General features: G+C 39.7%; 1 protein-coding gene across 1 annotated transcript in view; it reads right to left on the reverse strand.

Annotated features, from left to right (window-relative positions):
• Positions 1-748: 748 nt before the first annotated feature.
• The window catches only part of dner (delta/notch-like EGF repeat containing), a 44,776-nt gene continuing 31,818 nt past the window's right edge, over positions 749-13,706 (reverse strand). Inside the window, exons 6-13 of the mRNA XM_014994934.2 lie at positions 13,520-13,673; positions 12,244-12,357; positions 8,626-8,859; positions 4,880-5,002; positions 4,681-4,794; positions 2,548-2,679; positions 2,215-2,461; positions 749-1,454 (exon numbers count right to left, since the gene is read on the reverse strand). Of these exons, the coding sequence (XP_014850420.2) occupies positions 1,343-1,454; positions 2,215-2,461; positions 2,548-2,679; positions 4,681-4,794; positions 4,880-5,002; positions 8,626-8,859; positions 12,244-12,357; positions 13,520-13,673 (1,230 nt within the window). The 3' untranslated portion in view covers positions 749-1,342. The remainder of the gene's footprint in view (positions 1,455-2,214; positions 2,462-2,547; positions 2,680-4,680; positions 4,795-4,879; positions 5,003-8,625; positions 8,860-12,243; positions 12,358-13,519; positions 13,674-13,706) is intronic.

Raw genomic sequence — 13,706 nt, forward strand, 5'->3', positions numbered from 1 at the left:
GTAGTCTGAATGGTTTAAATGGCAGCTTTCTGTGCCGTTCCATCTTAGCCTTAACAGACATAAACATGCAGTAAATAAATCGATTTTTCAATCAGTTTTTTTGCACAAAAGAGTTAATAATAATAAACACGTTTTCACTGAGGCTCTGTAAGAGCCATATGAATGAAATAAGTAATTATTGATATGACAGAAGCAGCGGCTTTGACACCTGGTGGTGGGCGTGTCGATGTGGGAGTGACTGTCATCAAGTGTGAATGGGAAGATTACTGGTGTGTTGGCTTTGTGTGTATGAGGAAGCGGTTGAGCGGGGTGATCAGTCCTCGCAAAGTTTGGAGCATGATAATCAAAATTAAATAAATCGATAATTGTGACAGAACAAAGAAGAGGTTAGGAGTTGATTGATACACGGACAGACGAGATTCCTCGAGTTAACCCAGTGCGGCCCTCTACCACCACTAGTTTGCCGTGTTTTATAATAATAAAACGTGTTTATTATTATTAACTCTTTGGTGCAAAATACTGATTGAAAATCGATTAATTTACTGCATGTTTATGTCTGATAAGGCTAAGATGGAACGGCACCGAAAGCAGCCCTTTAAACCATTCAGACAAACACAACAGAGACACAATCAGATGACTTATTACCCCGCGATAATAACTCAGAAATAGTCCAAATAGTTTGGATGCATTTTATTTCTTTCCTACTTACGGAAAGTTTCTGTTTATATCATAGGTTTGTTGTGCCTTTCTATACTAAAGAAAAAAATATAAAACATCTGATATTTCACAACGAGATATTGACATTCATGGAAAAACCTTATATAACCTTGTATTAAAGCAGAAAGAACAGCGGCCACCATAAGAAAGGCTTACAGTATTCAATTATGCTGCATGAATTGATCAGTAGATTATTGCGAGGGAACGCAAAAGAAAAAAAAATTCCCCATGTCCCCTGGAGGGCTCCGTAGGTACCAACGGACCGTTGTTGATGTTGTCTACTGCATTTATTTGTTGGACCTCCTCCTACAGATCATCTGGTTCAGACAAAAATCAACTATTTATTGGGCAGCAGAGGTTACTGCAAATGCTGCTCAGCATCTGTAACTTAAAAGTAATGCAAAGTATGCTACTACAAAGCCTTATCCTCAGGAAAATAGATATGGTATCAAACTCCAGATTTGCTTCTTTTTAGCTACGCCATGTTTCTTTTATTTCTTTACATTCAAATGAGATTTTGCTGTTATGTTTGTCTTAAGAAATACTTTCATTTTGATAGACATGTGAGTTTGTATCTGCGTATGCACTATACATACAGCTTGTTATGGTTTGAGTTTGTGGACTTTTACAAATCCTTTGTCTTAATGAGGGTGACCAGAGGTTTGTCATCTGGACTGTAGTCCTCGTAGGCGATGGGGGTGGCATCATACATGGCAGGCCGAGACTTCTTTCCAAATCTAACGAGAGAGCGTAAAGTGGTTAGAGGTTAGAGGACATGAAAAGGTTTGACTGACAAACAGTCTTTGTGTAATTCACTGATTAAGGTTTTGTGAGTAAGACAAATATTAGTAATTGTTGATTTTCAATTTGTCTTCAAAATTAAAGTTTGACATCGTCTACAGGTTTTAATGTTTCGTTTATGGGGAGAATTGAACAATCTTCAAACACATTCACGAGGTCAGACAATGATGCTGGACGAGAGACCAGGCTCGCTGTCGCCGCCCTAAATCTTCCCACAGATGTTCTGTTGGTTTATGGTCATGGCTCTGTGTGGACCAGTCAAGGTTCTCTAAACCAAACTCACCTGTTTGTGTCCTAGTGGATTTTGCTTTATGCATAAGTACTCAGGCACATTTTGTATACTTTGTAAATTATGATCTTGAATAAAAGCATAGAAAATCTAAAACCCTATCCAACTCAGTTGCACATTTCTTTGAATGTGAGTATGTTGTTTTTACACTACCTCATCACAAGTTAGATTTTTTTTCTATCCAAAATGATCAACGGGTTGAAGTGAGAAGATTAATTAAAAAAAACAAAAAACATTCTTCTGAAATTAGTCAGGCACTGAAATAAAAGAGGTAATCATTCTAATAAATAATCAATACCATTTAAATAGACCAATTACAAAAGGCAAAAGTAACATAAAATCTGAAAGGGGATTTGATTTAACCCTTTTAACTCTCCCTCCTGTTAGTCACCATAGTTTCCTCATACCTGGCATGGCGGATGGAGGCGATAGCATTGCTGAACTCGCTGTCGATGCTCCGGCAGTTGTAGAACTCCTGGTATGCGTGGCGCGATGATCCCTGGTACTCGATGCGGCTGATGCGGCAGATGCCCACTATGAGGATGATGAGCATGAGGACGAATGCCACACACAGCGCTCCGATGATGATGTACAGCGAGTGGCGAGGCATGTTGGTCAGGGTGTCCTCAGTGTGCGCTGGTTTCCACTGCAGGTCTGAGGCACACAGAGGAAGGTCCAAAGGTCTCTCCATGAAGTTTTGATTGATAGCTTAAAAGACTTTTTTTGACAAGCCGACTTACGGATTTCACAGCTGGGCCCAACCCACCCAAGCGGGCAGTGGCAGGTGTATCCGTTTGATTGGTCGATGCAGGTGCCACCGTGGTGACAAGGGTTGCTCTCGCACTCATTGATGTCAACCTCGCACTCCTCTCCTGAAAAGACAGTTAAGGTTACAGTCAGAAGTGAGTGGCACAATAAAACCAAAAAGTGGATGTTAGGCTGCTGCCCTGCCTACCAATATTCATTGCCTTCCAGACATTTTCTCTTTTCTCACTCTTGAAAGGATTAATTGCTCTATTTGGAATTAAAGTAAAATATTTTTTGCCATCTGGATATGTGGCGCTAGTTCAGTGATTTACAGAATGATCAGTGTCTTCCCACTGATTCTCTAGACACCAAGAAACCCACAAGCAAAGTGTGTATTATGTTAGGTTGTCTACTATTTTCAAGACCAACTTGAAAATGGTATAAAACCTAACCTAATTACCTCTTAAAACCATTAACTTGTAATTAAAAGCATTATTTACCAAGAATAGAGTAAGTTACTCAGAGTTCTCTGATGACCTGACAGAAAACCACCGCTGGGATCATAATGCAGGCCGAGCAATGACTGTACTTACAGGCAAAACTAAAACAACGACATCCCACTACCTGTCAGAATATTCACAATCCTCTACACAGCTGATGTTTAGAGTGAACTGCATCTCAGCTAAGGGGGTCATGCAGAGGATAGTGAGAGGAGCCAATTAAACTGGCTCAAGCGTCTAGTTAGGAGACCCAGAGTAAGATGCAGGAGATGCCTGTTGGCCTTGATATTCCCCTGGAGGAGCCGAATGAGCCGGTCAGAGGGAAGACTGCTTAGATTAAGCGGAAGATAGATTGATGCATTGACTGATCCTTATTGAAAATCAATGAATCAAGTTCATTTGTATGGCACAGTTCAGCAGCAAGGTCGCTCAAAGTGCCTTACAAAATAAAAGCACACAATACAAAGTCATAAAAGACACCATGCAGTCACAATTGCGAACACCAGCAACAACCATTACATTTTGATGAGTGCCATCATCAAAATCCTCGATATGCAAGAAATATCTTGTTTAACTTTTCATTTATTATGGTTCAAAGCACAAACAGTTCAGTGTATGCTGTTCTTCCTGAAGGGTTTTTCCTTTTTTCTCGCCTCGTCAGATTCGAAGTGTGAGACTTTTTTTTCGGCTTAGCTCCCAGCGAGCTCCAGGGTGAACTGCTTGGTGAGGTGAATGCAACCCCTCCACTGTTTTGAAGAAAAGTTATTTCATTTCTAGAACCAGCATTTATCTTGATATTAACCTCCACTCGCTGAATCTTCATTTGTACCGGCTGAAATCTCTGTATAATACAGAGGTGGTCATTGTTTTGAGTCATTAGTAGAGTTGACCCTGGGTTGATCTCGGTATTATTCCTCTCCAGAGTATAAATCTATTTCTACCAGTTGAAGTCTTTGTATAATACTGCTGATGTCCCCGGTGTCGGCCCAAGGCATCTTGTTCTGGTTCAGCTTGGAAATGGAGAAAATAGAGTAAAGTAAAAAAAAAAAAAAAAAAAAAAAGTCCCACGGTTCTTAGATCTGGGTATATAAAAACTGGGTATGTAAAATAACTTTAACAGGCAAAGCCATCATTCATTGTGTGATCTAGTTAAACTGGTTTGGACTTTTTGTTCTTTTAAGTTTATGATTTTTTTTAATTTAGTCTTTTTTTTTTCTTTCAAGAATGTGATTAGACCACAAGGTGTTTTTTATTTATCTGAATTAAAAAGATTTTAGCTATTCCATTTTTTCTGATGATTTTGGCTATTTTACATCTCTTTGGGTTTCTTCAATTCCCCTGTGGATTACAATTATATTTTAACATTTTTTTCTGCATTTCATTTACTGTAATGTACCATTTATCTTATGTTGTAAATTTGCTCTTTCTGTGCAGTCTGATTTTTTTTACTTTAGAGCGAATATGAATGTCCCTACATACCTTTAACTTGATGCTATGAAACCTGGATTTCAGGATGTTTGCATTCTATTCTATGCTATTCACTATATTCTGTGTCTGTACTCTTTTCCCAACATCCACAGGCCTCATAAAGTCATTCTGTAACCCATGCAGGACATTATTGCATACCTACATATCCGGATGGACAGGCACAAGAAGCATTAAGTCCACTACTCTCACATCGACCGCCGTTCTGGCAGCGTACATTCACGCAGGGATCCTTGTAGATCTCGCAGTGCTTTCCTGCAAATACACACATGAAGTGAACTTGCACCAATTCGTTATGCAGGTTGTGAAAGTGTAGAAGTTGATGTACGGGTGTGTGTACCTTCAAACTGTGGCGTGCAGACACACTCGTAGGCATTAATGAGATCCCTACAGGTGGCGTAGTTCTGGCAGGGCGCAGACAGACACTCGTTGAACTCCTCCTCGCAGTACAAGCCATGGTAGCCTGGAAAAGGCAGCCAGTGGTGTTATTAGAGTCTTAAAAATCATACAATACTGCCATTTTGATTTTTTTTTTCCAGAGCAGAAGCTGTGAAGTGCAAATTCTATTTTTTTTTTTGCTTCATTGAAAGTGTTTGTAAATGAATCTTGTTAGCAGCTGCAAAGTGTGAAAGCAGCTTGTCTACTGTCATTTACAATTCACACCAGGAGCTTCCCAGAAGTGTCAAAGCATTCATCTGCAGGAGAAAACACCTCTTGGCGTCACATTAGCAGCCTTCCTCCTTCATGATTCGTTTGCCTCAAGACTAATTTTCTTTATCCAGTCTAGCCATGACACCATTGATGACTTCATGAGCCCTCTCATTGTACGGAAAGTGCAGATAGCAGGCAGGAGGCAAATTATTCTGCCACACCATTTGATCAGCATTGAGGCGACAGGACTTGCATTGCAGTTTTATATGCAGTTCACTGTATATCCATAGGATGGCAGTTATGTGCTGAGCCACTATGAGCCTGCAACAGCTACAAATAGCAGGTGAAAACAATCAGAGCCTATAATGTTTTTTTGTTGTTGTTGTTTTAATATCAAAAAGTGTGACATGAGCAAAGCCTCTTGTTCTCGGGTGCAGCTGAGTGCGTCTTTTTGTTTGAATGTGTCAAAATTCTAATTATTGAAATCTGTGGAAAGTAAGAAAAAAGAGAAAGGAAACTGTGATGCATATAGTTATTTGCAAAAGCATCCATATCTCTGCAACATTTCAACACTGTCACATTACAGCTGAGATCTGTATTTTATTGGAATTTCATGGGACTAACCAAGACAAAGAAACACATGCACTGCCTGGCCAAAAAAAAAAAAAAAAAAAAGCTGCAACCACCTTTAACTCTGAATGTAGCTCACATTCACTGTGGCATTGGCTTGATACGCGTCTCTAATCTCACAAGATTCATTTCCATCCAGTGATGCATTAATTTTTCACCATCATCTTGTATTGATGGTGGCAGGGTCCGGCCACTCTGCAAAACCAACTCATAATTTGACTTTGACCTAGTCAAAGTTCAGATGTAAATCCAGTGGAGAATCTGTTTGTAAAGACATCCCCAGAGGACTTATAGCTGTAATTACATTGAAAGATGGTCCTTCAAATCCACACTCCAAATTTCAGATCTACACTCATAAAAATAAAATAATAAATAAATAAAAATAAAAGCTTTCTTCAACTTCAGATCTTTACATTGTTTCGTATTGGTCTATGGCATAAAATTCCCTAAAACTAAGTTTAGGGTTTTATTTGCAGCATGACAAAATGAAATAGTTCAAGGTTCTTTTGCATTGCACTGTAGCGACCTGTTTCCATCATGTCCCGTTCCTCAACTGTGTCCCATTGTCTGACTGAAGGTTCAGCGATGTCTCCTTGGGCCCCGACTAATGTGTGTTTGAGGGAAGGAAGAGACACGGACTTAATGAGAAGCACAGCTAGAGCCTCTCGGGTCTCCTCTGTGAAATGCCAGTGAAATGTCAAGTGCCTTTCCAGGACTCGGCCTGTTGTCTGTGAGCAGGCTGGTGGTTGCGGCAGCCTCTCATGTCGACTGGATTACACGAACTGGAAGAAGGCTCCTTCTACATTATCAGCTCTCTCTCAAACAGACAAATTAGCAGAACTCAACACACACGAAGGCTCACAGACTCGCATTCTCGCACACCAGCTGATGTTGTTGTGAGCCGGGGAGACGATTTTACCTCATGTTGTGTGTGTGTGTTCATTGGAGAGACCGGGACAATAATTACAAACCATCAATTTCTCCAGTCTCATGAAAGAGGCCCTTGATTGGACGGCAGCATCTTCACATGCAAAGCCGCATATGCACACACACACACACACACACGCACACACACACCCACACACACACACACACACACAAGGACACACGTATAGAGTCAGGCACCTCACCATGGCAACCAGACAAAAGAGGATGAGAGGGAAATGAGGTGAGGTAAACAGAGGGAAGACGAAGAAGAGAAAGGACAAAAGGACAAGTGGAACAGAAAAATTAAGGAATGGAAAAATGAACCAAAAAATAAATAAATTATAGAGGGGGAGACATCGGAACAGTTGGAAACCAGCAGATGGAAAGATCCTGATGTGCTGAATTTAAATGAAATCATTCAAAGTTGTTGTTTTTTTTAAAATGGAAATGGAAACAATCCAAGTTGCCTGGATAATTACCAAAACATCTAAAGGACAACTTTAAGTCTAATTTATCATACATCACCACTATCTGTACATCTTTTTTTTAGCCACAGAAACGACAAAAGAAGCATCTGTATTTCTGATGAGTGTAAATATGAGTCAGAGAGGGAAAGTCTGACTGCTGTATACACTCCACTGACAGCTTGTACAAACTGAGAGCACTCAGGGCAAAGTGTCAAATTATGTTTGTAGGCCACTGAGAAAGCCATCCATCCCGCCATCCCGGCAAGGTAATTGCAAGACGGTGGATAATGATAAGTCATCATTCCGCCCAATTTATTTGATCACAGAGGCATCGGCTTCACAAATCATGCCAGCTAAAAATACCTCGTCTCTGAGCCAGGCAGTATTTCCTTCTACCAAGCTGCTGCTACCAACCAACGTCTTTTCTGATCTTTATCAGCTGCTTTAGGCTATATTTAGTTTATGTGACGTCAGACCAACCTAAAGATTTGGGATGTGTTGCGAATAAGAAGATGGATTTCTGAAAGAAAGTGTCATATAAAAGGCTAATAGTTGCAGAAAAATAAGCTGAGAGCAATAAGATATTAAAAATACTTCACATAGTAAGTTGGAGAAACCACATAAATGTTTCAAGTGTATTTAATCGTCAATATCAAACTTTGTGAACAATAATGGTGATATCTTTACAGAGCTGCGTCTCAAGGGTTTTGCACAGAATCGTATTACAACTTTGTAATGCCTATTTTGTAGGTTTCTGAATAATAATAAAAATGTAATATTCAGAACAGTTCTTCTATCTCTTCTATGGACAACATCTGATCAAAATCCTTTTGTTTTTAGAAATAAGCCAAATACTACAAACCAGGTTCAAACTTAGAAGTAAAGTCCCTGCTGTTTTGGTTTAGTTTGATCATGCAAAATTTGATTTAATATTTTTGGATGAAAGTTTTTGTTGAAAAGGGAAAATACTACATGGTTTGCATTTCTTAAATGAATTAGTTTTAGCTAGACATGAAGCCATAATTTGCCTCCAAACACTGCATGTTGCATGTTCTCTCTAGTTCTTGCTCAGCTTTAGCATAAACATGACATAAGGTTGTTTGAAAATGTCTCATATTTCAGAGTCGAAAGAGCGCAGTTTAACTGGTGAAAACGTGGTTGTAGTCGTGACAAATAAAAGCTTCGTACTGTAACAAATAAGAAAAGAAAAAATAGTGAGCCACACCACCATACACTTTGAGATGTAAGAGGCTGAAGGATGAAATCAAATTTGCAAAGTCACACATATTCACTTTTATAGCTTAGGTCAGGGTCTTCATTTATCAATACTAACGGTGTGACCTTTGGCTTCAGCTGGTTATGCTTACAGCTCAGCGGCATCTTCACGTCGATGCTCATCTGTGCAGCTTACCTGGAACACACAGACACCTGTAGCTGTTGGCCACGCTGCGGCACACGCCGTGGGCGCAAGGGTTCAGGGCGCAGAAGTCCACCAGCTGGGCACATGTGGGGCCGGTGAAACCTGCTGTGCAGCTACAGCCGAATCCCAGGGGCCCGGGGCCCTGGCCGTAGCATGTGCCGTTGTTATGACACGGGCTGGAGCCACACGGATCCACCTTCTGCTCACATGTGGCTCCTTGGTACCCTGTGAGATGTTAGATGGGTGGAAGAAAGACACAAGTGGATTCTTGTGCGCACAGCTGAAAGATTGCTCAAGTCCTCGCAAACCGGAGCTAGCAGGGCTTAGAGATGCCTAATCTTTTAGCTGATCATCTACGGCAGGAGTCTCCAACCACTAATCTTAGCGCAGGTTGAAATTAAACCAAATAAATTGCATCTTTATTATGGGCTTCTTGCAAAATAAAGTACATAAAGATACAGTTCAGTGGCTCCATACTAAATTGTCTGTGTTTCTAAGCGTCATAAACGTAACATAACGGAAAGCCTCATAAAACTGGCTATAAGTGGTGGCCTGAAAGACAAAAATTGGCTTTCTGGAAGCAACATGAAAAAACTGGGATGATTTCAAGCACAGCCAACATAATGACAGGGCAGAGGTTTAGCTAATGTCTCCATCATCTTGTGCATGATTATGTTTTACAGCATTAAACTGCTCTCATGTGTTTTTTCCACTGAAACTGGTCATTAATTTCTTAAGGCTCCAATACTTGCACAGCGTGTGCAGCTGATTCGTGACGTAGCACAAGGGACTGAGAGAAAGTTTAACACAGTTTTATTAAAGTCTCATCTTTGCTCAAATTTGTAAGGCTCATTATTCTGATTTCTGTTGTTACCATTTTGGGTATTGCTGTTTTGTAACATCTCATCTTTGAAATTATATTCTTACGTTACTTATGTTGCTGTTTAAAATATAATTTCCAAACAAATGTGTTCATTCATCTACACTAAATCAACAATGAAAGTGTTTTTTTGTTTGTTGTTTTTTTTAAATCATCCATAGTCTTTAGTTTCTCATAGAAACAGTTTCATGATTGTGAGTCTATCTGTTGGAGAGGGTCTCCTCTCCGAAGAACCCGTCTCTCATTTCGATGAAACCTGCAGACCTTTTCTCATTATCATCCGAGTCACCTCTTCTCTGCTTCTAAAAATAACCTCTCCTCCTCTCTTCTCCTCCTTATCTGTTTTCACCTCTGTTTCAGGAGCCGCCACTGTAGTGCAGAAATGGAAGCGCTCAAACGGCGCGATGGAGTGTGTGTGTGTATGTGTGTGTGTGGGTTCTCTGATTTAAAGAAACACAGCAGTAAATCCCCTGTGCTGAGTGCAGAGACCGCGCTCGGTTGAGCTAATGGAGAGATTTCTCACAAGCATCCATTGATCCGCATCACGATATTTCACTTTGTGTGGAGAATGTTTGTCATTAAGTCGGTCTTTTTGTTATATATTTTTTTCCTCCTTATGTCAATGACAAGATTTTACTTTATAATGTCCCTCTGTGATGCCAAATAATGAATTAATTGGTTGCCCACCAGGGTTTGTTCTCTTGGTTTGCTTTGAGCTTTTCTGCTTTGTTACTGAACTTCTGCTAATCTGGCAAAGACAAAAAAAAAAAAAAAAGCTTTTTTCTTTCTTCTCAGCTTAACACTCACACACGCACACACACGCACAGGCTCCCAGTTAACAGAAGGAAGCCTATTTATTCTTGCTTCTGGCTCTAAAACCTACCACAATGTTACATTTTAAATTTAGCCATACAGAATATCTGTTTCTGACTTCAGGCAAACTACTAATACAATACACTCACAGTTTCGTGGAAAAAGAGGCTGATAAGAATACTGTGGAGCCCGCTGAGTTTTAAATAAACCCGCACACGTCCCAGTGAATCATATGAATGACAATTAAAAAGGTTAACCGTTTACTACCCCTGAAGTGGTGGTCTCAGTATAACTGCTGAACAAGTCAAAGGGCTGCACACATCAGAGTGGCACATCTACATGTTTCAGATGTGCCTCTAGTGCAGCTCCCCTGATTTGTGCTGCAACGACGATAGTTTTTGAATTTGTGCAGCAGACAAAAGTATTTGGTCGACTCTCCCTGAATTAAAAAGAAAAGAAGAGAGGAGAGGGGATGTTATTGCAACATGTTCAAACCTGAAATGTCCGAGTGCAAGTAGAACAAAAAATGGCCCACACCATGAATGCTACGAACACGCAGCGCTGTCCATGGTACTTAAAGCTGGAAGCCAATTTATGTTGATCATGTGTCCAGACATCACCATCTACAACAACTCTTTGAGGAATCTGTTGTTTTTATTCTATTTTTTTAATCAGAAAATATGAAAAAAAAAACAAAAAAACATATTTTCTGAAGTTTTTATTGGCAATGACAGTAGTAATTTTCCTTGGTGTCTTCTCAGCTTTTGCTGCCAGGAGTTATGAGAAATCAGTGTTTGTTTACGGTGGAAAAAAAAAAAAACACTAGCAGATCTTTTTTTTAAAAAAAGAATGAAAATGTGAACGCTGCGGGGCGATTCCACTGCAGGAGATAAAAATGCGGCTCCTGCTGGCATCGCTGGCAAAGTGATCACAGAGCTGATGCATCTCTGATGACAGCTATTATGGAGTTGTCATGACTTTATTGCTCATGTGTGTGTGTGCGTGCGTGTGTGCGTGTGTGTGTGTGTGCGCAGAAACACTGAAGCATCATTTGGAGATTATTCACAGGCATGGGAGGAGAACAGTCATACTGGCACCGATGGAAAACATTTCAACATTCATTTATTTGGTTCAAGGTCCATATGTTTTTCCAGAAGTGGATGACAAAAGCATTTAATTCTCTTGGATTTTATTATTTTTTTCTTACTAACCTGTTATCTAACAAAGTCATATTTTCTTAAAAGAAAAAAAACTTACAGACACGTGGCATTGCTATCGCTGTTTCTTTAATCCCAGCTGAGTAGATTCACAAACAGTGGATCAGAGCTTCTCTGTCTCATTGGGGACACTGCTTTCTGGTCAGGTGTTCCAGTTTAGCCAGCACAATACTGGACTGACTATTGGGAATTTCAACTTATGCAGCTCGTCCAACGATGGCACTTTTCCACTCCTGCCGTTTCTTATTTTTGTGCCTCCTTTCATTGTTATCTGCTGCATTTTCATGCGAACACAGTCACATGCACATGGCTGAAACTAATTGCAAACCCATGTGCTCTAGTTGTATGGGGTGGCGGGGGGAATGCATAAGTTTTGCGGTCACGGATTTCCCCAGAGTGGCTGATGCAGGTCGCTCAGCCTATGAAGACTAATTAGAAAGGAGGAGGAAGGTTTAAATTAAGCATCGAAACTAAAACATGCAGCAGATACTCAACCTGGCAAAAAAAAAAATATACCAGATGCTGTTTTAGAACGCACAAACATGCAGCATCTAGACGTCTTTTCCTGCTTAACTGTTAAAAATAATATTCATATCGAAGCCCACAAACTGCATTTTTCTGGCAGAGACTCTAATGCTTCCTAGTTTGTTTACTTCACACCCACACCAAACATCAGTTGCAGAATAATTGGCTTTTTACCTTCGGGACAGTAGCACCTGGGTCCAGCCAAGCTGCTGAAGCAGGTGGCTCCATTCTTACAAGGCTGAGAGAGGCAGTGGTCAACCAGCATTTGGCAGCGCTCGCCTTCATAACCTGGCAAACAAAAACAGTCCCACAAGATTGCTTGATGTTTTTAAGCAAAAAAAAAAAAAAAAAAAAAGACGACAGACTTTATTTTATTTTGTTTATTTATTGGATGATATTATTGGTGCTTGAAGGTCACCAATATCATCTGATGTATTTCTAGTGATTTGACTTCCTGTCTCACAAAAGTCCAATTTATGATTTTTGTATGATGGTACAGTTAGTTATTTGTTTGTGTTTTTTTTGTTTTGTTTTGTTTTTGTTTTTTTCATTTAGGTCTGTAAACATGTCTTTGTAAGGAAGATAACCTGAATTAATCATATAATCTCTATTAGTGGAGGTACACCAAGAATGTGAATAATAATAATAATAATAATAATAATAATAAATTTTATTTATAACGCCCATATATAACATTTTAACATAACTCATGTTTTGATGATTTCTACCAACATTTATGCAATGAGGCTCATTTAAAAAAGGAACTTAATAAAAATTATGTGTATTTTTTTTTTCCAAAATGTAAATCACCCCAGTGTACTGTGCATTTTTATTCTAACACAAACAGAGAAATTACCATTGACATTAGTTAATAAACATTCTAAAGCTTCAGAAAATGTTTTCTCATGAGCCACAATTTAAAATAAATGTATTTTTGTGCTGTCAGAGAATAATCTTGCACATTTGAAATCAGCAGATTCTTCCGCACATGTTCTGAATCATCATATGAAAATTTGAATTGTTGCCTTTTTAGCATGTTGGGATTACTAAATTTACAATCCCGGATTATGTGAACAATGCATAGATGCTATCTTTGATATAACAAGAAATGATTTTCTTTTTTTTGTCTCTTTTCTGCAGGTAATTAAAACTCCATGTGATGTCTGGGGACATTTGATCAACTTTTCAAAGTGGGCTTGTTAGCACCTTTAGCAGTTTCCCTTTGACATTTACTACCCTGTCAGGAGACATTGCTTTGAAGTCCAAAACACCCAAACCCACACGTAAAAATTACTGTCAGGATGAAAAGTTCACCGTCCTCTCTGATCTCATGAGAGATTTTCTGAAAGCCAAGGAAGAGGTTAGAACAAACACAAACCACGGAGTCGCACTTTCAACAATCACCGGAAGGTAAACCTATTAAACACATGTGCAATGCATCAAAGCGTACCTGGTGGGCAGGTACATGTGAAGTTTTGCCCCTCGCCACCTTGTCTGACGTCAGTGCAGGTGGCGTTGTTCCGACAGGGCCGGTGGTGGCAGGCGTCGAGCTCTTCGCAAAAGATCCCGGTGTAGCCGTCCTCACACTCACAGAAGAAAGTGCTCTGCACGTAGAAATCACACGAGTTAAAGAGAAG

This window comes from Poecilia mexicana, unplaced genomic scaffold (genome assembly GCF_051168715.1).
Source record: "Poecilia mexicana isolate PSO_F unplaced genomic scaffold, ASM5116871v1 scaffold_13, whole genome shotgun sequence".
Taxonomy (NCBI): Eukaryota; Metazoa; Chordata; class Actinopteri; order Cyprinodontiformes; family Poeciliidae; genus Poecilia; species Poecilia mexicana.